At 67.0% G+C, this 23247-nt stretch overlaps 2 protein-coding genes across 2 annotated transcripts in view; both read left to right on the forward strand.

Moving 5' to 3' along the window:
* The first annotated feature begins 754 nt into the window (after positions 1–754).
* LOC125359622 (left-right determination factor 2-like) lies at positions 755–3071 on the forward strand. Its single transcript, XM_048357425.1, is given in 7 exon segments — positions 755–964; positions 966–1008; positions 1461–1695; positions 2017–2186; positions 2189–2258; positions 2701–2722; positions 2724–3071. Coding segments are annotated over 7 exon segments (1098 nt in total).
* Positions 3072–9624: 6553 nt separating this feature from the next.
* Tmem63a (transmembrane protein 63A) overlaps positions 9625–23247 on the forward strand; it is a 33027-nt gene continuing 19404 nt past the window's right edge. Inside the window, 10 exon segments of the mRNA XM_048357567.1 lie at positions 9625–10032; positions 11821–12023; positions 14291–14370; positions 16117–16183; positions 16807–16844; positions 18754–18869; positions 18872–18895; positions 19285–19336; positions 20452–20560; positions 21532–21602. Of these exon segments, the coding sequence (XP_048213524.1) occupies positions 9981–10032; positions 11821–12023; positions 14291–14370; positions 16117–16183; positions 16807–16844; positions 18754–18869; positions 18872–18895; positions 19285–19336; positions 20452–20560; positions 21532–21602 (812 nt within the window). The 5' untranslated portion in view covers positions 9625–9980.

Below are 23247 nucleotides of genomic sequence, written 5' to 3' on the forward strand. Positions count from 1 at the left end.
GTATATGTGGTGCTGGGGAATCGAACCTAGGGCCTCGTGTATCCGAGGCAGGCACTCTTGCCACTAGGCCATATCCCCAGCCCCTCAACTTTAATTCTCAAATAGCAGGAAAGACCAGGAGGATGGCACTCCTGACTAGACAGAACCCCACCCCACCCTTGATGGTCCCTACTCCCTGGCCTACAGAGGAGCAAGGAAATACTGGGTTCCACAAGTGGCACTTGTACTGCCCCTCCTGCCCAGAGCCCCCTGAGCAAGGGTTGGGTGGACTGTGCAGCCAGGGACTGGGTCTTGGCAAGCTCTGGTGTGGACAGGCGGATCTCCCAGTCCTCTTGGGTTGGTTCCAGCCAGGAAGATGTGCGGTCCACCGTCTCCAACAGAGAATGAGACAACTCCCTGGCGTTCGGGTACCCCTGCCCCAGGGCGGGGGTGAAGCCCAGACCCAGAGACACCAGGCCAGTGCTCTACCGCTGAGCTGCAGACCAGGCCCCAAACATTTGGTCAACACCCCTAAGCCAGAAGGGGAGCTCCGGTGCAGGGTCTGTGCAGCCCTGTGTGTCCTTCCAGACAGCCCCCCTCCCCGCGGGGGCCCGGCCGGCTGCGGAGCTCCCAGGTGGTCTGAGGGGTGTGACCGCCCCCTCCCCCGCCCCCTCCCCGCCCCCGCCCCCGCCCCCGCCCCCGGGCCCGCTATAAAGCCGGCGGGCCCCGCTCCCCGCGCACCCACCCGGTCCCCGACCCTCCCCGCGGCGGCGCCATGTGGCCCCTGTGGCTCTGCTGGGCGCTCCGGGGGCTGCTCCTGGCGAGCCCCGGGGCGGCGCTGACGGAGCGGCAGGTCCTGGGCAGCCTGCTGCAGCAGCTCGGGGCTGCGCCGGGCGCCCGCGCTGGGCCGGGCGGAGGGTGGCGGGGCCTGGCCATCCCGGCCCCGGTGAGGGCGCAGTACGTGGCCCTGCTGCGCCAGAGCCACGGGGGACCGCTCGCGCGGGAAGCGGTTCAGCCAGCACTTCCGAGGTGCGGGGCGCGCCCGGGGCGGCGGGGATCCCGGGGTGGCGGGCGGGGGGTCCCGGGGGTGGCGGCGGGGGGGTCCCGGGGCGGCGGCGGGGGCGGCGGGGGATCCCGGGGCGGGCGGGGGTCCCGGGGTGCCGGGCGGGGTGCGGGCGGGCGGGTTGGCGGGGGTGGGCGGGAGGGGTGCGGGGCGGGCGGGGCGGGGCGGGTTGGCGGGGGTCCCCGGGGCGGCGGCGGGGGGGTCCCGGGGTGCCGGGCGGGGGGCGGGCGGGGCGCGTTGGCGGGCGGGCGGGGTTGGCGGGTGCGGGCGGGGCGGGCGCGGAGCCCGGCTGAGCCCCCGCGCCGTCCGCAGAGGTGGCGGGGGGTCCCGGGGTGCCGGGCGGGGGCGGGCGGGGGCGGGTTGGCGGGTGCGGGCGGGGCGGGCGCGGAGCCCGGCTGAGCCCCCGCGCCGTCCGCAGAGGTGGCGGGCCGGCTCCTGGTGTCCGAGGCGTCCTCGCTCGTGCTGGCGTTCGGCCTGGAGCAGCAGCTGCCGGCGCACCGCGAGCTGGTGCAGGCCGTGCTGCGGCTCTTCCAGCAGCCGGTGCCCCGGGCCGCGGGCCGCCGGCCGGAGCGCAGCGCCCGCGCGCAGGTCTCGGTGGAGTGGCTGCGCGTGCGCGACGACGGCTCCAATCGCACCTGGCTCGTCGACTCCAGGTGGGGGGCTGCGGCCCGACGGGGGGGGCGGGGAGGGAGGGGCGCCCCGTCCTCCTCCCGGGACTCCCGAGACCCCCCCGGGGGCCCCCCCACTCCCGCCCCCTCCCCCGGGCCCCCCCCCACTCCCGACCCTCCCCGGGCCCCCCCCACTCCCGCCCCCCCCCGGGCCCCCCCACTCCCGACCCTCCCCGGGCCCCCCCACTCCCGCCCCCCCGGGGGGCCCCCCCCACTCCCGCCCCCCCCGGGCCCCCCCACTCCCGCCCCCCCGCCCCCCGCCCTCACCGCGCCGCCCCCCGCCCTCACCGCCCCCCCCCCCCGCAGGCTGGTGTCCGTCCACGACAGCGGCTGGAAGGCCTTCGACGTGACGGAGGCCGTGACCTTCTGGCAGCAGCTGAGCCGGCCCCGGCCGCCGCTGCTGCTGCAGGTGTCGGTGCGCCGGGAGCCGCTGGGCCCCGGGGCCGCGGGCGCGCACCGCCTGGTCCGCTTCGGGGCGCCGGCCCGGCGGGGGCCGCGCAGGCCGCGCCGCAGCTGGAGCTGCACACGCTGGACCTCAGGGACTACGGGTAGGACGGGGGGGGGGGCCGGGGGGCCGGGGGGCGGGGCTCCAGGTGGGGCGCACGGGGGCGGGGCTCCAGGTGGGGCGCACGGGGGCGGGGCTCCCAGGTGGGGCGCACGGGGGCGGGGGCTCCAGGTGGGGCGCACGGGGGCGGGGCTCCAGGTGGGGCGCACGGGGTCGGGGCTCCAGGTGGGGCGCACGGGGGCGGGGCTCCAGGTGGGGCGCACGGGGGCGGGGCTCCAGGTGGGGCGCACGGAGGCGGGGCTCCAGGGGGGGCGCACGGGGGCGGGGGCTCCAGGTGGGGCGCACGGGGGCGGGGCTCCAGGTGGGGCGCACGGGGGCGGGGCTCCAGGTGGGGCGCACGGGGGCGGGGCTCCAGGTGGGGCGCACGGGGGTCAGCTCCGCCCCCCGCTGACCCCCGCCCCCCCCCCTCCGCCCTCGCCCCGCAGAGCGCAAGGCAATTGCCAGCCCCGAGGCGGAGGCGCGCGAGGCCGAGGGCGCCCGGTGCTGCCGCCGCGAGACCTACCTGGACCTGCAGGGGCTGCGGTGGGCCGAGAACTGGGTCCTGGAGCCGCCGGGGCTGCTGGTGTACGAGTGCGTGGGCCGCTGCCGGCAGCCCCCGGAGCCCCTGGCCCTGCGGTGGCCGTTCCTGGGCCCTCGGCAGTGCGTGGCCTCCGAGACGGCCGCCCTGCCCGTGATCGTCAGCGCCCGCGAGGGCGGCCGCGCCCGGCCCCAGGTGGTGAGCCTGCCCGGCCTGCGGGTGCAGAGGTGCGGCTGCGCCTCCGACGGGGCGCCGGTGCCCCGCCGCCTGCAGCCCTAGGCCCCGGCCGCGACCGAAGGACCTGGGCTCAGGCGGCCCGGCCGTGCTCCCGCCCCGGCAGGGGGGGTTCTGCCCACCCCGCAGCCCGCGCGGACCTGGAGGGCTCCGGAGGTCGGGATCCGCCCGGGTTCGCGCCCCGGGTCCCGGCGGCGCCCTCGCGGCGGTGCGCGCCCGGCCTGCGCTTCTCTGCACTAAATCCTCAGCACTTACTTGTGTGGATACTGGGGGCGAACGGGAGGACCCAGTTTTGCCGTGGTGGCTGCTCCCGGCCCCGGGTCTGGGCCGAGTCCGCTCTGGACCGTGGGCCTGGTGGAATTGTGCATCCGCGGCCCAGAGCCCGAGGGCTTTGCAAGACACTAATAAAATGTTTCATTGTGGGCTGGGAATGTGGCCTAGTGGCAAGAGCGCTTGCCTCGTGTACATGAGGCCCTGGGTTCGATTCCCCAGCACCACATATACAGAAAACGGCCAGAAGTGGCGCTGTGGCTCAAGTGGCAGAGTGCTAGCCTTGAGCAAAAAGAAGCCAGGGACAGTGCTCAGGCCCTGAGTCCAAGCCTCAGGACTGGCAAAAAAAAAAATAAACAAAATGTTTGCTCCTGCAGTCTGGGGTTCCTCTTAGTGACTGATGGCAGGAGCACTCGGGGATTCGGTCAACTTAACCGAGAGCTCAGGACAGCGCCTGGCCCGGCCGGGCTCGGTCAGCGTGGCAATCCACGCGCGGAGATGCGGCCGAGGCGCCTGTAGCCGCGGCCTCACCTCCCTCATCGTCCACACGGGGCTCTTCTTGTGGTGGATGTTGTGGTTTTCCTGAGTCTGCAGACCAGAGGGGCTTTATTACCTCGTGGTTGCACAAGAACCCCGTGAGCAGAGTCCCTGTTGAGGGTGGGGGCGCGTGCGGGGGCCGGCGAGGTCGGGTGCGGCGTCTTGGGAGTGGAGGTCGGAGGGCGCCAGTCACCGGGGCGGTGACTCGGTGAGCCTGGGGCAGGGGCACCTGAGGGTCTCTAGCGGTCCACACTCGGCCCAAGGACAGCGTGGTTTTCTAAGCACTTCACAGACACCACGAGCGACGGCTAAATTCACATTCAGACCCAGCACAGCGTGGCTGCAACCCCGTGCCACAAAAACGTAGAGAAATGCCTCGAAACGAGGGCCCCACCCCAGCCTGCTCTTCCTTCTGGTGGGGGTCCCCCATCCTAATATCACTGGCTCGGGGACCTTGCATTGGGGGCCCAGCCCGGCCGTGAACCCTGGCGGGGGGTGGTGGTGGAGAGGACGGGGGGGGGGGCGGCCGGGTCGGTACCAGAGGGCAGAAGAGACAGAGGACACGGGGGGGGGGGACAGACGCCTGTGGGCGGGGGGGGGGGAAGGCAGAGGGGACAGAACAGAACAGAGCGAGCGAGGGGGGCGGCATGGGGGCCGGAATCAGGCCCGGAGGCGAGGGGGTATTTTATCGTTCTATGGGAAGATGAAAGTCCAGGCGCGGAGGAGGGGGGGTGGGGGGGGCCGGGAAGCCGAGCCTTGGGCAGTGAGGAGCTGCCGGGCTGGGAGTCAGCAAGCCTGGGTTCCACGCCAGCCAAGGGGCGCGCCCTCCTCCCGCGCCCTCCTCCCGGATCCCCGCGCGCCCTCCTCCCGCGCCCTCCTCCCGGATCCCCTCGCGCCCTCCTCCCGGATCCCCGCGCGCCCTCCTCCCGCGCCCTCCTCCCGGATCCCCTCGCGCCCTCCTCCCGCGCCCTCCTCCCGATCCCCGCGCGCCCTCCTCCAGGATCCCCGCGCGCCCTCCTCCCGCGCCCTCCTCCCCGATCCCTCGGCCGGCTGCCGTCGCTGGGACGCGGGGCTCGGCCGCGGCGGCCTGGGCGGCGCCGGGACCGCGGAGACGCTGCGGCCTCGTGTGGGGTCCTCGGGCGACCGCGGCTCCCCACGGAGGTGCGGGGCGCTTCGCGGGGCCGGGGAGGTGGCGGCCGGCCGGGCCGCGGATCTCCACTGCGGCGCGCAGCAGGGCCGGGCCGGGACCTGGAGCGGGGGGGGGGGGGGGATGGAGGGGCAGGGGGGGCGCGATCGCGGGCGGACGCCCTCCAGGCCGCCGGCGCTCGCCCGGGCTCCCCGAGCTGTCGCTGGGTGGCGAGCGGGAGCCCGGTCGGCGGAACCCGGACGAGGGAAGACGGGCGGCCGCGGGCCTTCGAGGACCTGCGAGGGCCCCGCCGTCCGCCCCGCCCCGCCCCGTCCCGTCCACCGGGCCGCGGCCCCGCCCCTGTCCCCGCCCCTTCCTATCCCACCCTCAGCGCGGCTCCGCCCCCGTCCCCCGCCCCTCCCCACCCACCCCGGGGCGCGGCTCCGCCCCCGTCCCCGCCCCGCCCCACCCCTCAGCGCGGCTCCGCCCCCGTCCCCGCCCCGCCCCGTCCCGTCGGCGGAGACTCCAAACTGGGCCCGGCGCGGGCGCCGCTCTGCGCGTGCGCCGGAGTGGCCCTCGGTAACTTCTCGGGGGTCGCCCCCGCCGGCCCCGCGCGTGCGGACCCCGCCCCGGGCCGCGCCGCCGCCGCAGGTCGGTGCGGAGGGCTGGGGGGCGGGCCGGGGGCGGGGGGGGAGGGCGCCCCCTCCTCCCGGGGTGCGCGCGGTCGCCGGTCCGGCCGGCACCGACTCCTCCCGGGCGCCGCCCCGGCTTCCGCGTCCCCAGCCGGGGGCGGGGGGGACCCCGCGCCGGGGCGTCCGCGTCCGCGCCTCCGAGGGGCGCCCGGCCGCGGCGCTGCCTTCCCGCCGCTCCACCCGGAACTCGGGGCGGGCTCGGGCCGGGGGGGGGGCGGGGCGGGCTCGGGCCGGGGGGGGGGGGGAGGGCAGCCGGGCCGGGGGGTGGGGCGGGGGGGGCCGCGGCGCGGAGAAACCAAACCCGCCCCGGGGCCGGCACCCGAGAAGCCCGGCCACCCGAGACCCGGGCGGGGCCGCTCGGCGGACGCGGCGGCCGGGACGCCGCGGGGGCCTGGGCTGGGGACTCGGGGTGACGGCGGCCGGGACGCCGCGGGGGCCTGGGCTGGGACTCGGGGTGACGGCGGCCGGGACGCCGCGGGGGCCTGGGCTGGGACTCGGGGTGACGGCGGCCGGGACGCCGCGGGGGCCTGGGCTGGGACTCGGGGTGACGGCTGCCGAGCCGCGGGGGCCTGGGCTGGGGACTCGGGGTGACGGCGGCCGGGACGCCGCGGGGGCCTGGGCTGGGACTCGGGGTGACGGCGGCCGGGACGCCGCGGGGGCCTGGGCTGGGACTCGGGGGTGACGGCGGCCGGGACGCCGCGGGGGCCTGGGCTGGGACTCGGGGTGACGGCTGCCGAGCCGCGGGGGCCTGGGCTGGGGACTCGGGGTGACGGCTGCCGAGGCCCGGGGGCCTGGGCTGGGGACTCGGGGTGACGGCGGCCGAGCCGCGGGGGCCTGGGGCCGGGACTCGGGGTGACGGCGGCCGAGCCGCGGGGGCCTGGGGCCGGGACTCGGGGTGACGGCGGCCGAGCCGCGGGGGCCTGGGGCCGGGACTCGGGGTGACGGCGGCCGAGCCGCGGGGGCCTGGGGCCGGGCGCGGGTGGGGCGGCCGCGCCGTCACGGAGACGCGGCCCCGTTTCCGTCGGTCTCCCCCCCCCCCGTCCTGTCTGCACCCTAAAGCCTCTGTGCCTCCTTCCCCGCGGCGTCGGGGTGAAGGTCACCGCCGTCACCTCGGGGTGGTCTCCTGGCTCCCGGGGGCGGGAGGGGCGGGGAGGGGAGGGAGGGGAGGGAGGGGAGGGAGGGGAGGGAGGGGAGGGAGGGCCGCCGGCGCGCCCGCCCCCGGTGCGTAGCGCGTGTCTTTGGAAAGTTCGAGGTCCGCTGTTGGAATTGTTGTGCTGTTGCCTTGTACTGCTGTTGCCCTTCATTGTTGCCTTGTGCTGCTGTTGCCCTTCATTGTTGCCTTGTACTGCTGTTGCCCTTCATTGTTGCCTTGTACTGCTGTTGCACTTCATTGTTGCCTTGTACTGTTGCCTTGTCCTGCTGTTGCACTTCATTGTTGCCTTGTACTGCTGTTGCCCTTCATTGTTGCCTTGTACTGCTGTTGCACTTCATTGTTGCCTTGTACTGCTGTTGCACTTCATTGTTGCCTTGTACTGTTGCCTTGTACTGCTGTTGCCCTTCATTGTTGCCTTGTGCTGTTGCCCTTCATTGTTGCCTTGTGCTGCTGTTGCCCTTCATTGTTGCCTTGTGCTGCTGTTGCCCTTCATTGTTGCCTTGTACTGCTGTTGCACTTCATTGTTGCCTTGTACTGCTGTTGCACTTCATTGTTGCCTTGTACTGCTGTTGCACTTCATTGTTGCCTTGTACTGGCCACAGTCAGACTCTGGGGAGCTCCGGGCTGCTCCAGGTCCGGGGGCCACTGCCCTGGCTCGGCATGGCTATAGGACATAGGATAGGAATGGGATTCTGTGCGGGCCTTGCACACACCCGGTTCTTACCCAGGGTGGGCGCCATCAGGGCTCTTACAGCCAGAGAGCCTACTTGTGCTTTTTTCCTCCTCCTGCTCCTCCCCTCCCCCCTCCCTCCTGCCCCCTTCCCTCCCGCTCCCCCCTCCCCCTCCTTCTTCTTTTGCCGGTTCTGGGGCTTGAACTCAAGGCCTGAATTTCTGTGTCCCTGGCTTCTCTTTGCTCAAGGCCAGCACTCTACCACTTGAGTCACAGCGCCCCTTCTGGCTTTTTCTGTTGGTGTGGTGCTGAGGAATGGAGCCCAGGGCTTCCTGCATGCTAGACGGGCACATCAAGCCACGTTCCCAGCTCTCCTTGTTTCTGAAAATGATGTTTCTCTGATGCATTTGTGGTGGTGGTGAGGAAGGAGGCCGAGCCCTGCTCGGTGGGAAGGTGCTCAGTTGCTCCTTTGATCCCTCCCCACCAGTGCCAGCGCTCTCCTCAGCATGCTTGGCTGCCCGGGCTGCCCAGGGTGGGCGCGCCCCTAGCGGCTCCTCCCTTTCTGAGTGCTTGGCCCAGAGGCCAGCCCATGGACAGCTAACAGGTGGGGCCCTGCTGCCTTCGACAGAAAGGCCTGAGAGAGGACCGGACCGCCACAGCTGTGCCCGCACCTGGCTCCCCATTTGGAGGGTCAGGCGAGACAGGTCCCCTGTCTGTAGAGACCCTGACACTGGGCCAGACCCGACCCCCAAGCCCAGCTAGGGAATTTGCTGGTCGATCTTGCTTGGCTCTCATCAAATGTAAATCCCCCCCCCCCCCCGCCCAGCCTGTTTGGCAAGAGGAAAATGGCGTGGGTGCCTGTCTGGGGCTGCAGGAGGAAGGAGAGGCCCACGTGCCCACCTTCCATCAAGGCTGCACTAATGTGGCACTCCGGGCAGCCGTGCCCTGGCCCCCAGAACCCCCGCCGCAGCACCCCTCCATCTTCCTCCGTGCGCACAGCATGTGGACGCTTTCCCTTCCCACTCACTGCCCCAGGCTGCCGTGGGTCTCCTGCGGCACCCTCTCTCCCTGATTCTGGCTCTTGGGTCAGCAGCAGCTCCCGGGCCCTGAGGGAGGCCAGGTGCTTCTAGGGGACTGGGGAGGGGCTGGAAGCCCCAGGAGCTGCCGGGTGGAGGAGCAGGGCATCGGAGAGGAGCACTGTGAGGAGGCCGGGGATGGGGAGAGCCAGGGCGGGAGGGAAGCCCACCGGGCAGAGGGACAGATGTGAGTGTGTGTGTGCGCGTGCACGTGCGTGCACACACACGCGCCACCCCCTTGTGTGCACAGAACGGTTTCTATCCTGGAAGGGGTGACCCCCGGGCACAGGGGGTCCTGATTCACCTCAGGACAGCACGGGTCCAGGTGGCGGGAAGCCCCGCAGGAAGTGGGGGCCAGCGGCTGGGGCTGCCTGTGCCCACACAGCGCCAGCGGAGCCTCTCCCCGCAGCCTTCCTCTCCCTGGTGTCCTCGAGTGTGGACATGGGTCATGGTATGGGGTTCGAGGGAGGGGATTCCCCGTCCATCCGAGAGTCCACCACGCAGAGACAGTCTCGAGCAAAAAGATGAAAGAAGATGGATTTATTGGGGAAGTATAAAGCGAACTGAGGGCTGGGAATGTGGCCTAGTGATAAAGTGCTCGCCTCGTATACATGAGGCCCTGGGTTCGATTCCTCAGCACCACCTATATGGAAAAAGCTGGAAGTGATGCTGTGGCTCAGGTGGCAGAGTACTAGCCTTGAGCAAAACGAAGCCAGGGACAGTGCTCAGGCCCTGAGTCCAAGGCCCAGGACTGGCCAAAACAAAACAAAACAAACAAAAAAAGTGAACTGACCGTCTAGGAACACAGCCCAGACCTGGGGCTGGGACCTCGTGCCCCGGACCGCGCTGGGGGTTGAGTTATAAAGGCAAACAGCACGTGGTCAAGCCCGCCACACGAAGGCGGCCAGTGAGGTCGCAACACTTAGAGAGCACGCCAGGTCGCACGCAGGTGGCCGTGGAGTTACAGTCCGCCACATAGTATCTGTTTGAACCAACCTATCACTCTAGTTAGAATTGGTGCGTGAATTTGGCGGGTCCCCATGTGATGCAGGTGGATTCGCCTACTTACGAGGTGGGGGTAAGGCTGTTCCTTGATGGGGGGGCTTTACAACTCAGGTGGTCCAGCAGCTTTCACCATCTTATCACAGCGAAGGGGACCTTCCCTGGATAGGGCGGGGGGATCTCAGTGAAGATGGGGTCAGCGTCTGCTCACCTTAGGTAATCTGAGATGGAGTCAGTCTGACACCCCTCAACAGGGAGCCTGATGCATCAGGCTGGGGATTTAAAGAGGGGGGGCTGAGAGGGAGCCTCTGGCTGTTCAGAGCCGCCAGTCCTTGGCTGTGGCCTCTGCCCCACTGTGGTTTGAGTATCTGGACACGTCTCTCATTGCAGGCCTCCCAGCCGCTCATGTTTTATGCACATCCTGTCGTATGTACGAGTGCACACGTGTGCGGGACTCAGAACGGGTATCGCGCTGCAAACGTGAGCATCCCTCCATGTGCACACACGTGTGCATGTGTCCACATGCTTGTGACCGTGGTCCCGAGCAGGGCCATGCCGGGACTCAGAACCGGTGTCGCACGCCAAACATGAGCGCCCCGCCACCTCCTCAAGGAGTCTAAACATTTCTTTGGGTTCTTACTTCTTTATTATCTTAAAGATTCGATTTATTGGGCTGGGATGTGGCTTAGCGGTAGAGTGCTTGCCCCGCACACATGAGGCCCTGGGTTCGATTCCTCAGCACCACATATATAGAAAATGGCCAGAAGTGGCGCTGTGGCTCAAGTGGTAGAGTGCTAGCCTTGAGCAAAAGAAGCCAGGGACAGTGCTCAGGCCCTGAGTCCAAGCCCCAGATTAGATTTATTTTTGGAGTGGTGCTAGGGCTTGAGTTCAGGGCATTGTTATGGGGTTAGAAATGTTACGGGGTTCGAGGGAGGAGATGCCCCGTCCCTCCAAGAGTCCACCGCTCAGAGACAGTCTCAAGCAAAAAGATGGGTTTATTGGGGAAGCAGAAAGTGAACTGACGGGCCAGGGACGCAGCGCAGACTCGGGAGCTAACACTGTAACCCCAAGCAGTCCTCAAACTGGGGTTCATAAAGGTAAAAGCATAGCACGGATGCAGGGGCCTGACGCAGGGGGCAGCGCACGCCGCATTAACAAGCAAGCGCGGCACAGATGTAGGAGGTTGACTCGGGGTAGCGCAAGCAACAAATAAGTTAAGCAAGCCATTTACAGAAGCAGAATTCTGGGGTCAGGTTGACCTAGTCTACTCCCCCCAACATTTCCTACCATGTTTCCCTAGTCAGAATGGGTCAGCTCTGCTCCCTACAACCGCATTCGTTTTCTTCCTCAAGGCGGGCACTCTGCTATGTGAGCCACAGCCTGGGCTGGCTTCAACACGTGCTTCTCAGATCTCAGCCTACTGAGTGGCCACGGGGCTGGCTGGGAATTCTTGTTTAACCAGCTTTGGGGTACGGGAGCTGGGAAAAGGGGGTTCATTTCTCCTGACTCACCGCATGAAAGGCAGGCCAGAACCTGGGCACTAGAATCCGCAGCCTTGGGCCCCAGGGCAGACTGGAGATTTCCACTGGCTTCGGGTGCCGGGCGCCTCCAGGAGGAAAGGTGGGCACTAGTCTGGAACTGGGTGAGAGTGTGGAGCTGGAGAGCCTGCAGAGGCTCTCGTGGCCTCCCGCCGCCCCCTCGTGCCTTCACCCCTGGGTGAGCTGCAGGCGAGGGGGAGGGAGCGTGACTGCGGGGAGAGTCAGGACGCTGGAGGCAGCTGCCCGCCCCCCCCCCAGGCTGCATGCGGGACTCAGTTTTGTCCCACCCAGTGTCTGTTCTGGGCAGGTGTTGAGCCTCTGGGGCTCAAGTGGCTTGGGCCTTGCCCGTGTGCTGTGCTCCCCGGTTCGGTTCCCGTCCTCTCCTTTGCCAGTCCGTGTTGTCCACGTCCCTCTCCCCTGCCTGTATCTGGTTCCCAGCGGCCCCTCAGGAGCTCCTGTCCCAGCAGAGCCGGCGGCTGGAGGAAGCTGGGGGGCAGCCGTAGCACTGCCTCCCGGTGCCCGGTCGTGGATGAGCTGGGCACGGGGACCAGCTGACCCGTGGGCCGGCCCCACGATGCAGCTGTGCTCTGGCACTGCCTGGCACGGTGTCCACGCGGCTGGCTTCCTCTGCCCTGCCAGCTCCACCTTCGGCGCGGTCATCACTGGCAGGTCACCCCGTGGAGAGTGTGCACCCTGACCGCCTCCTCCTCCTCCTCCTCCCCCTCGCCAGGGCCTGCCGGCGGGATGGGCGGCTCCTGGTTCCCGGAGTGGTGGCTGTCCAAGCCTGTGTCGGTGCGTGAGCGGCTGGGCCTCGGGGACCATCCCAATGACTCCTCCTACTGCTACAACTCGGCCAAGAACAGCACTGTGCTCCAGGGCGTCACCTTTGGAGGCGTCCCCACCGTCCTGCTCATCGACGTCAGCTGCTTCCTGGTGAGACACCTGGGCTGTCCCCTCCCCGCCCTGGCTCCTGGGACCCTCAGCACCCCTCTGTGAGCCCTGGGCAGGTGACTCAGCGTGCTTGGTCCTCAGGTTTCTGGGTCTGGAGACACTGTAACGTGAGACAGAATTGGGTGGGCCACGCCTGTCAGGAACAGAGCCCCGGCCTGCCAGTCCTCGCATCTTTGGGAAGGGCATGCCCCCAGGATGGTTGGAGCAAAGGTCACAGTTCCCCCCTCCCTGGACACGGGGCTCTGGGGCACTGGGTGGCCTTTTCTAGTGTCCACCTTCTGGTTCAGGTTGGAGGACATCATTATTCTTCCTTGCAGGTACTACAGGCCGGTACACTTTTTTTTTTTTTTAACGGTATGGGTCTTGAACTCAGGGCTAGGCACGTGTTCTATCACAGAGCAACAGGTCGGCCCAGGTAGTCAGCACTCATTGGGGTACCATGTACCTTATTTCCACCAATGCCCGTGGACTGGGCCCCTCTTGGTCCTGCTGTAGCTTAGCCAGGAAAGAGGCCCTGGGAGGTTGCAGGGAGGGTCCCAACCCGAGTTTTCTGGCCCTAAACTTGTCCACAGCAATCTGGAGGGAGTTCTCCTTTCTACGTTGTTTTTGAGACTCACTACATTATTACACAGCTCTGTTTCAGGCTTTTTGCTGGTTAGGTGGAGATAAGAATCTCATGGAGTTGTTTCCTGGCACTGGCTTCAAACTGTGCTCCTCAAATCTCAGCCTCTGAGCCAACATTATCCAGTCTTGCGGTGTATTTTTTTTCCCCATGAACAAAGGCAGAGTCTGTTATCTACGCTGATATCTGTACTCCTGAGCTCAAGTTATATTATTATTATTTTTGTTGGTCATGGGTCTTGAGCTCAGGACGTGGGCCCTGTCCCTGAGCTCTTTTGCTCAAGGCTAGCACTCTACCACTTTGAGCCACCGTGTTATAACCTTCTGGTTTTCTGGTGGCTAATTGGGGGTAAGAGTCTCACAGACTTTTCTGCCTGGGCTTTGATGCTCAGCTCTCAGCCTCCTGAGTAGCTAGGATTACAGGCGTGAGCCCCCGGTGCCTGGCTTCAAGTTATATTTCCGTAGCCTCTCTAGTAGCTGGGACTCTCGGTGTGGGCCAGCAGGCTAGGCCTTATTTAGTAGGTGTGTGTGTGTGTGTGTGTGCGCGCGCGTGCGCATGTAGGGATGGAACCCACAGCGTTACAGGTCCTGAGCACGTGCGCTCTTCCTGGCTACACCCCCGGCCTTCTGGATGTGGATTTTATTGCAGAAAATGATGTGTGTGAGTGAGGAAGAGGCTGCAGAGCCGGGGCCTGGGCAGACGCGGGTACGGGGACGCGTCCGCTCTGTGCGCGTCGAGATGGGGCAGACGGGGCCAGGCGGCCTGCCCGGTGTGGCTCACTTCCCGCCTCCGGACCCACCTCCTCTGGGGCTCAGGTGGGCCCTTCGGGGGCGCATCAGGACGACAATGCCCACCTTTACATCCCTGTTCCTGGGCTGCGGTGTGGCTCGGGGTAGAGTGCTTGCCTGGTATGTTCACGACTCGGGGTTCATTATGAGCACCACAGACCTCCACCCTTCGGAGGCGGGGCTCGGAACCTGCCCGGCTGGAGGGAAGGGGTATAAAGAGGCATCCAGAATCACGGGAGTGTGGGGCTGGCAAAGGCTGAGGGGCTCCTGAGCCCCTTCTGTGGCTGGGGGGCGCGAGGCCTGTCTGTCCATCACAGCCGAGGCTGAGCCAGCGGAGCCCCAGCCTCCTGGCTTCGCTGTCTTCAGGGGAGCCAGGCTTGAGGGGAGTAATGGAGGCGTCCCTGCCCCTCTCTGGGCCGTGGCAAGCGGGGCGTGGAGGCTCACCCCCGTTTGGGGAGGAGCATGGCCGTTCGAGGCCAGCCCAGACACCACGTGGAAGGCTCCTCCTCTCCCCCGGGGAAGCCGGTGCCCGTGATCTCAGCTACACAGGACGCGCCCAGGTTGACGCCTTGTGTCATCAGCGCTGCCTGGGAGCCGGGGGCTGGCCCGGGAGGGCTGCCCACGAGCTGGGCGTCGGGGGGGGGGGGGACGGCAGCAGTGACGGGGGCCGGTGTCGGCCTTGGTGACCGGGCACAGGTGCAGGAGCTGGAGAGGTGGGTGGGCTGGCGGGGCCGGCGGGGCCTGGGGCAGCGACTGGGCGGTTCCTTTCCAACCCTGCCCCGTCTGGCTGCCCCAGAGCCATCCAGGGTGCTTTTACTTGCTTCCTTTCCTTCTTTTAGTTCCTAATCTTGGTGTTTTCCATCATAAGAAGAAGATTCTGGGATTATGGCCGCATCGCCCTGGTGTCCGAAACAGATAGGTAAACACTCTAGACTGTAAGTGTGTGGAGTGAGCGTGCAATAGTGCGTGTGCATGGACGCGGGTGTGGAGTGCGTGCGTGCACTTATCGCGTGCCCGTGTGTGTGTGTGTGTGTGTGTGTGTGCGTGTGTGTGTCCTGGCGTGGGCGGGGCATCAGTGTGCGGGCCTGTGCAGCAGCGTGCCCCTGCTCCTCGGCAGGGCCCCCCCTCCCCGCACCCTGCGGCTCAGCGGCGCGCTCTGCCCAGGGGCAGCAGGGGCCTTGGGAAGCGGCCTGTCTTTGCAGGCCGGTGCCAGCTGTGCGCAGCCTGGCCAGGAGGTGCGGTGGCGTGGGGGCCCCCAGCTCCGCCCTTCACCTGAAGGGCGGAGATTAGCTCTGGAACTGGGCTGTCCAGCTCTGTGGCAGGTGGAGACGGGAGGGGCGGGGGCGGGGGCTGGGGGGCCCTCACTCACCGGCAGCTCTGGCAGGAGGACAGACTGCCTGCGTGGCTGTTTACCCTCCTTGTCTGGCACGCCGCGCCCCACCAGGGCAGAGTGTGCGCCGCACCTTCGTGACACTTTCAGAAGAGGCCAGTGGGGGCAGGCGGCCCTGTGCCCCTCTGTGCCCGCCTGGGCCGGTCCCCGGTGTGTGTGTCCTGACAGTGCTCCCCCAGCCACCGAGGCCAGAGGGGGCTTTCACAGTGGGGCCAGGATGGGGCGGGGCTGGAGATTCAGCCCTGCAGACGCGTGTTTCTGGGGAACTTGGAAGAAGGGGCCTGGCTGAGGAGCTGTAACGCGACCCGTCCTCGCCCCTCAGCTCTGAGACCTTTGCCGCGATACCTGATCGGAGCTAACAGGCATTAGCTAACAGGCAGTAGTGTTTCTTTCTTTTCTCTCTCTTCTTTCTTTCTTTTTTTTTTTTTTCCAGTCCTGGGCCTTGGACTCAGGGCCTGAGCACTGTCCCTGGCTTCTCTTTGCTCAAGGCTAGCACTCTGCCACTTGAGCCACAGCGCCACTTCTGGTTTTCTGGGGGTGAGGTGGAGAGAAGAGTCTCATGGACTTTCTTGCCCAGGATGGCTTTGAACTGCAACCCTCCCATCTCAGCCTCCTGCGTAGCTAGGATGACAAGCGTGAGCTGCTGGCACCTAGCTCTGTTGTTGTTTTTAAAGTGGACTCATCCCAATTGCCAGTGTCTTGGTGGAATAAAATGCAGGGTTTATTCCAGATTTTCACTTGCTGCGTCTGGAGACCCATCGTAACCAGGCACCGCCTTTCCATTGGCCTGTGTTGGCTGTGCCGTGTCGCAGATGTGCCCAGTGTATTGCGGTCAACCTCGCCCCTCTGTCGCTCTTCCCAGCCCTCTTCCCCTGCTTACAGCGAGTTCATCGTTCTGTTTCCGACCTGTGAGCAGACGGCTGCGTCCACATTCACCTTTGCCCCCCTCCTGGCCGGGGTCCCCTGCCCCACGCGGGAGCACAGGGCAACGCTTTGGAGCCACTTCAGGAGTGACTGACGCGGAGCGCGAGGGTGGGCGCCCAGGGCGGAGCCTCCGTGCCGGCCCTGCGGTCTCTGCCCCTACGGCACAGACTCGTATTCCCTTCCTGGCAAGGGGCGATGCCCGTCGGCCTGGCACCGTGGCTTGTGTTTGTCTCCACCTCTGGGGGCCGGAGACCTTCGACCCTGTCCCCTCAGATGAGTGAGCCAAGTACTGGGTGGCATCTCTCACGCTCCCCCAGAATGGCCTCTCATTGTCACCTTTTGTGTCTCCAGTGGGTCCAGATTCCGGAGGCTGTCGTCCACCTCCTCCTCGGGGCAGCACGACTTTGAAAACGAGCTGGTTGGTGTCCAAGGGGCCGGCCGGGTTGAGGCTGGGTGGGCGGAAGGAGGAGGGCCGGCGGGGTTGAGGCGGGGTGGGCGGAAGGAGGAGGGCCGGCGGGGTTGAGGCGGGGTGGGCGGAAGGAGGAGGGCAGGCGGGTTGAGGTGGGCGAGCAGTTGTCCCTTACGGTGCCGCTTAGCGTGGCAGTTAATTATTAATTTGTCTGTGAGATTTTGAGCCACAGGCGGGCAGGAGCCCTGCCTGTGCGGCTGTTTCCAGCACCAGGTGCCCAGTCGGTGCTTGGTGGCTGTTGAGTGAATGACGAGGCCGCGCTTGCATTGCCCAGCTTCAGGGAGCATTAACACAGGACAAGGCAGCCTCGCCGACTCCCGCCCAAGGGCCTGCCTGGCTCACCAGGCTTGGGCCTGTCTTCTGCCCCATTTCAAAGCCCGTTCTTCTTTCCCCCTTGCTCCCCCGGCTTCCGTCTGCTCTCCATCCCGCTTCTGTGACTCCAGCTCCTGTCTTGGGTGCAGCCAGCCTGACGTGGAGCTCTGAAATGGAGCGCAGGGCCCCAGTCAGGGTCAGGGAGGCGTTAGGTTTGGGAGGTGAGGGCCCTGGTGCTAACCCGCCTCTCTTGTTTCCAGGGTTGCTGCCCCTGGCTGACCGCGATCTTCCGTCTGCAGTGAGTGCGCTGGGGTGGCTGTGCGCGGTGGGGCTCTGTGGGGTCTTGAGCTCATCCGGAGGAGAAGCCCAGGAATGGCCTCTCTTGGATGCTTTTCAGGGAAGACGAGCAGTGTGTCAGGGTGAGAACACAGGTGGCCTGGGTGCCTCAGAGTCAGGCCCCGGCAGGAAGGAGGCCCCGGCGCCCCAGAGTCAGGCCCCAGAGTCAGGCCCTGGCAGGAAGGAGGCCCCGGGGCCCCAGAGTCAGGCCCCGGCAGGAAGGAGGCCCTGGCGCCCCAGAGTCAGGCCCCGGCAGGAAGGAGGCCCTGGCGCCCCAGAGTCAGGCCCCGGCAGGAAGGAGGCCCTGGCGCCCCAGAGTCAGGCCCCGGCAGGAAGGAGGCCCTGGCGCCCCAGAGTCAAGCCCCAGAGTCAGGCCCCAGAGTCAGGCCCCCCCAGAGTCAGGCCCCAGAGTCAGGCCCCCCCAGAGTCAGGCCCCAGAGTCAGGCCCCCCCAGAGTCAGGCCCCAGAGTCAGGCCCCCCCAGAGTCAGGCCCCAGAGTCAGGCCCGGGCAGGAAGGAGGCCTCGGGGCCCCAGAGTCAGGCCCCAGAGTCAGGCCCCGGCAGGAAGGCGGCCCTGGCGCCCCAGAGTCAGGCCCCGGCAGGAAGGCGGCCCTGGCGCCCCAGAGTCAGGCCCCGGCAGGAAGGCGGCCCTGGCGCCCCAGAGTCAGGCCCCGGCAGGAAGGCAGCCCCTGCAGCCGGAGCCTCCACAGCAGAGGGATCTCAGGTGTGCGGAGCTCCAGGCTCCCCAGCCGATCCCCTCTTTCCCCCCGCACTGGGGTTGGGCCTTAGGGCCTCCCATTCGCGAGGCTGGCACTCTCCCCCACGAGCCGCAAGTCCAGCCCAGGGCTGCCCGGATTCTTCCATTCTCGACCTCCTGAGCAGCGAGGATGTCAGATGTGAGTCACCGGCCTGACCCAAGGTTTCTCCAAGCTAGCAGTGAGCTGCCTCTCAAAACATCCCATGGAAATTTTAGATGCTACGCAAGTCCCCCCTGCCTCCCCTCTTCCTCCTGCTCTGGGTCATGGGTTTCTCTACAACACGGCCGGCGCCCCTGCCCAGCAGCCTGGGTTTGGGGCCTGGTGTAGGCCCTCTCCCTCCCGTGAGTTTGAGTTGGGCCGGGTGTCAAGTGCCCACCGCACCTGGGCTCCGTCGCCCTGGTGCTTCTTTCCGGCCGCCTCTCAGCACCTCTTGAGCGTCTCTTGGGCCTGGGCCAGCATTTGGCTGGTGAAGGGAGGTGGGCCGCGGCGGTCAGGGCTCCAGCGGCCGAGGGGCTTCCTCTCAGCCGTGGCGGAGCTGCGGTCAGGCCGCGTGCGCTGCCCATTGCCGCCGCCAGGCTGCCTCCCTGGCTCCGGAGTGGGGCTTGGGGCCCTGCCTGGGGGGAGAGCAGGAAAGAGGTCGACATGCCCGCCCCCTCTCCTCTGTGGCGACGGAGGCTGGCTTTCTTGAGCCTAGAGTTTTCCAGTCCCCACTGGCCCGGGGCCTCCCTGGGGCATTTCAGAGGTGGGCGGGGTGGGTGGGAGGCCTCCGAGGCCCCCCACGGCAGGAGGAAGCGCCGTAGCCCGTATCGGGGATGGCTCCGCGGGTCTGAGCTCGCCCCCCCCCCCCCCCGCCGGGCGCGCAGACGCAGCGTGAGCGGCGGCAGCCTTTCCTGAGAGTCTGGTGTGGGGCCCTGGAACTCGAGTCATGGCTCGGCTACCGTGAGCTGCGCGTGAGCCCCGAGAACTACCCAGGCGCTCGGCACCTCTGCGTCCCACGTCAGGAGACGGACAGGAGTCACACGAGTGGCCTGGGAGGCCCGAGAGGGCTAGTCAGGGGCGCGTCCGTGCCGGGCGGCGAGGTCCGGCCGGTCACCTCCGTGCCTGTCTCCACCAGTGACGACCAGATCCTGGAGTGGTGCGGGGAGGACGCCATCCACTACCTGTCCTTCCAGAGGCACATCATCTTCCTGCTGGTGGTGGTCAGCATCCTGTCCCTGTGCGTCATCCTACCGTCAACCTCTCGGGAGACCTCCTGGGTGAGGCCCCTCCCGCCGCAGAGCCGGAGAGGGCAGCGGGTCCGAAGGAAGGGCTCCTTGGGGTCCGCCACGGGCCGGGCCTGCCGAGGTCACTGACAGACCGTGGGCACTCGCAGTGCCACCACCAACAGACTCACCCATAGACTAGGGTGCCCACAGCACATCTCCAGCGGAGGAGTGTGCCGGGGGCCCTCCCTGGTGGGATGGTTGCGAGGTTGTCTCCAGCTTTCCTCATCCCACACGAGAGAGGAAGGTGCGTTCAGAGGCCCGACCTGAGGCAGCTCAGAAAAGACCCACTGTCCAGCTCACGGCCTCGCCTCCGCGGAGGCCCCGTTAGCCAGGGCTGCCTTCCCATGCTGACCCCCAACCGTCTCTGTGCCTCTCTGCAGGCAAAGACCCCTACAGCTTTGGGAGGACCACCATAGCAAACCTGAACACCAAGTGAGTATGGAGCCTGTGGAGCCAAGGGTACCGACGGACGGGCTGTGGGAGAGGCGGATCCGGGCCCTGTGCGGGCGGGAGAGGCGGATCCGGGCCCTGTGCGGGCGGGAGAGGCGGATCCGGGCCCTGTGCAGGGGGGAGAGGCGGATCCGGGCCCTGTGCGGGGGGAGAGGCGGATCCGGGCCCTGTGCAGGGGGGAGAGGCGGATCCGGGCCCTGTGCGGGCGGGAGAGGCGGATCCGGGCCCTGTGCAGGGGGGAGAGGCGGATCCGGGCCCTGTGCGGGCGGGAGAGGCGGATCGGGCCCTGTGCGGGCGGGAGAGGCGGATCCGGGCCCTGTGCAGGGGGGAGAGGCGGACCCGGGCCCTGTGCAGGGGGGAGAGGCGGACCCGGGCCCTGTGCAGGGGGAGAGGCGGATCCGGGCCCTGTGCAGGGGGGAGAGGCGGACCCGGGCCCTGTGCAGGGGGGAGAGGGGATCCGGGCCCTGTGCGGGCGGGAGAGGCGGATCCGGGCCCTGTGCGGGCGGGAGAGGCGGATCCGGGCCCTGTGCGGGCGGGAGAGGCGGATCCGGGCCCTGTGCAGGGGGGAGAGGCGGATCCGGGCCCTGTGCAGGGGGGAGAGGTGGATCCGGGCCCTGTGCAGGGGGAGAGGCGGATCCGGGCCCTGTGCGGGCGGGAGAGGCGGATCCGGGCCCTGTGCGGGCGGGAGAGGCGGATCCGGGCCCTGTGCGGGGGGGGGGGGGGGGGGGGGGGGTGGGGGGTGGGGGGGTGGGGGGGTGGGGGTGGGGGGAGAGGCGGATCCGGGCCCTGTGCAGGGGGGAGAGGCGGATCCGGGCCCTGTGCGGGCGGGAGAGGCGGATCCGGGCCCTGTGCAGGGGGGGAGAGGCGGATCCGGGCCCTGTGCAGGGGGAGAGGCGGATCCGGGCCCTGTGCGGGCGGGAGAGGCGGATCCGGGCCGGGGCTGGCCGGGGAAGCCCTGTGCAGGCGGGAGCCAGCTGTGAGCTGTGGATGCCAGCATACCGGGGCAGAGCGTCTGGGGTGGGTCTGGGGTGGCAGGGACCCCCCGGGTGGGCTGAGGGGCCGGGGCCTCAGCTGAAGGCGGGCCTTCGTCTCCTCAGCAGCGACCTCCTGTGGCTGCACACTGTCTTCTCTGTCATTTACCTGCTCCTCACCATGGGCTTCATGTGGCGCCACACCAAGTCCATCAGGTACAAAGAGGAGAGCCTGGTGAGTGAGGCGGACCGCCGTGCTGGGAGGCGGGGGGCGGGAGGGGCCCAGGGGGGCGGGAGGGGCCCAGGGACTCGACACCACGGAGCCCTGGGGGCGGCCTTGGGCCTGACGTTTGCAGTCCCACTTCACATTCTCTGTTAAGAAAACAGGCTGGTGGATTGCTTTAACTTTAGGACAGGCTCCCCGCATTCTGTCAGCCTGTTGGTTGATCTGTGGGGTTTGGGCTTGTAGCGACTGACGCTAAGTAAAGAACCAAGTTGGGCCAGGTGCCAGTGGCTCACGCCTGTCATCCTTCCAGCAACTCGGAAGGCTGAGGATCGCAGTTCAAAGCCAGCCCAGGCAGGAAACTCCGTGAGACTCTTATCTCTAATAAAAGTCCCAGAAAACGCTGGAAGTGGTGCTGTGGCTCAAGTGGTAGAGCACTAGCCCTGAGCACCAACAAGCTCAGGGACAGAGCTCAGGCCCTGAGTTCCAGCCCCAGGACTGGCGAAAAACCAAAACAAACTAAGTGAGGCTTGGTGTCATCCACCTGTAATCCCTGTAATCCCTGAAGGGGTTGGTGGCAGCAAAGATGGTGAGTTCCAGACCAGCATGGACTGCATAGACTCCGTCTCAAAAAGAACTAGGGTAAGGAGCTGTGCACGCGGCTGCACTGTGGGCCAGGCCCTGCGTTTTAGCCCCGGCTCCTGAACTTAGCAGTCAGTCAGTAACAGAGGTTGGGGTGAGGGCCGCAACGGTCTGCGGACTTGCCCCGCTCCGTGCGGCTGCGAGTGTGGCCCTGCAGAGGGGCTACTGCTGGAAGAAGCTGCTGGATATAAAACAGGCTCCCGGCTCTGCAGACCCAAGGCGAGAGCCCACGTGTCTCGGCTGTCATTGCTTTCTTGCCTGAGGTTTGAGCGGTAGGAACCTGATCCCACCGGCCAGTGGCCGGCCTCGGTGACTTTTCTTCCTGATGTGTTCTGTGGCAGGTGAGACAGACCCTGTTCATCACAGGGCTGCCCAGAGATGCCACGAGAGAGGCCGTGGAAAGCCATTTCCGGTAAGCAAGGCCTCTGTAGGCACTCTGGGCGGACTGAGGGGGACACAGCCCGCTGCATGTGTTCAGTGACTGGCAGGAGGCGCTGTGCCTCGTGGGGCTGTTTGCGTGGGGCTGTGTATGTGGCGCTGTGCCTCGTGGGGCTGTGTATGTGGCGCTGTGCCTCGTGGGGCTGTTTGCGTGGGGCTGTGTATGTGGCGCTGTGCCTCGTGGGGCTGTGTATGTGGCGCTGTGCCTCGTGGGGCTGTGTATGTGGCGCTGTGCCTCGTGGGGCTGTGTATGTGGCGCTGTGCCTCGTGGGGCTGTGTATGTGGCGCTGTGCCTCGTGGGGCTGTGTATGTGGCGCTGTGCCTCGCGGGGCTGTTTGCGTGGGGCTGTGTACGTGGCGCTGTGCCTCGCGGGGCTGTTTGCGTGGGGCTTGGCTGGACTTGTGGGGGTCTGGTGTCTGGAGTACGGGCTCCAGTGAGGTGCAACCCAGCACGTGAGCACACTGGCAGGACACGGTTCACAGGAGCTGGTATGCACTTTGCCAAGTCAGAGGTCAGAGCGCTGAGCTGGGCGTCCTGGTTTGTGGGCTCACTGGTCCAGTTGGCAGGTGTCTCTGGGAGGGACACTCCACCCCAGCCCGGGACTTCTTGAGTTTGGGGCTCCCCCACTCTCAGAACCTCTGTGGCCATCTGCAGGCAGAGCCAGGGCGCGGCAAGGCTGAGCGTTTATCCTCCCCTCCTTCCTGGTTGACTCAGCCACCACCACATAGTCACTCAGCACAGGAACCATGCTCCTGGAAGCATCTCCCTGAAGTTGCCAGCAAGGCCATGTTTGGAAATGGCAGATCAGACCCGCTGTGTCCTGAGGACCAACCACTGTCCTCCTCCCTCTCAGCAGATCAGCCCCGCTCTGTCCTGAGGACCAACACTGTCCTCCCTCACAGTACATCAGCCCCGCTCTGTCCTAAGGACCAACCACTGTCCTCCTCCCTCTCAGTAGATCAGCCCCCCTGTGTCCTGAGGATGAACCATTGTCCTCTCCACCCACAGTAGATCAGCCCCCCTGTGTCCTGAGGATGAACCATTGTCCTCTCCACCCACAGTAGATCAGCCTCCCTGTGTCCTGAGGACCAACACTGTCCTCCCCACCCACCGTAGATCAGCCCCCCTGTGTCCTGAGGATGAACCACTATCCCTCCTCCCAGACACCCTAGCCTTGCTAGGAGCTGCAACCTGAGGGGACTGGTGCAGGAGACGGGTACTAGAATCTCTTCCTCCAAGCTTTTCTCCCCTCCTTCCCCCTTTTGGTGGTGCTGGACCCTAGTCTCACACGTACAGGCAAGAGCTCCACCACTGAGCCACCCCATCTCACGATGGCGGTGGGGATCGTGTGTGAGCTTCTGGACGACACGGGAAGCCTTGCGCGTGCCCACAAGCGCCATCCGCGGAGCCACGCCAGGGCGCTCCTGTTTCGCCTGAGAATGCCAGCTGACTGCATCCGTGGACGTGTTGGTTTCACACACCGACTCCTGCGCTGGCAGCGGGACTGTGGTGGGTGGTAGAGCACCTGTCCAGCTCACACAGGCCCTGGGTTTCAGTCTCAGCACTGAGGAGAAAAGTCTACTTATTTCAAAATTTCCCCCGTTGGGGGCTAAGAACCA

The sequence above is a fragment of the Perognathus longimembris genome, chromosome 11 (assembly GCF_023159225.1).
Source record: "Perognathus longimembris pacificus isolate PPM17 chromosome 11, ASM2315922v1, whole genome shotgun sequence".
In the NCBI taxonomy this organism is placed as follows: Eukaryota; Metazoa; Chordata; class Mammalia; order Rodentia; family Heteromyidae; genus Perognathus; species Perognathus longimembris.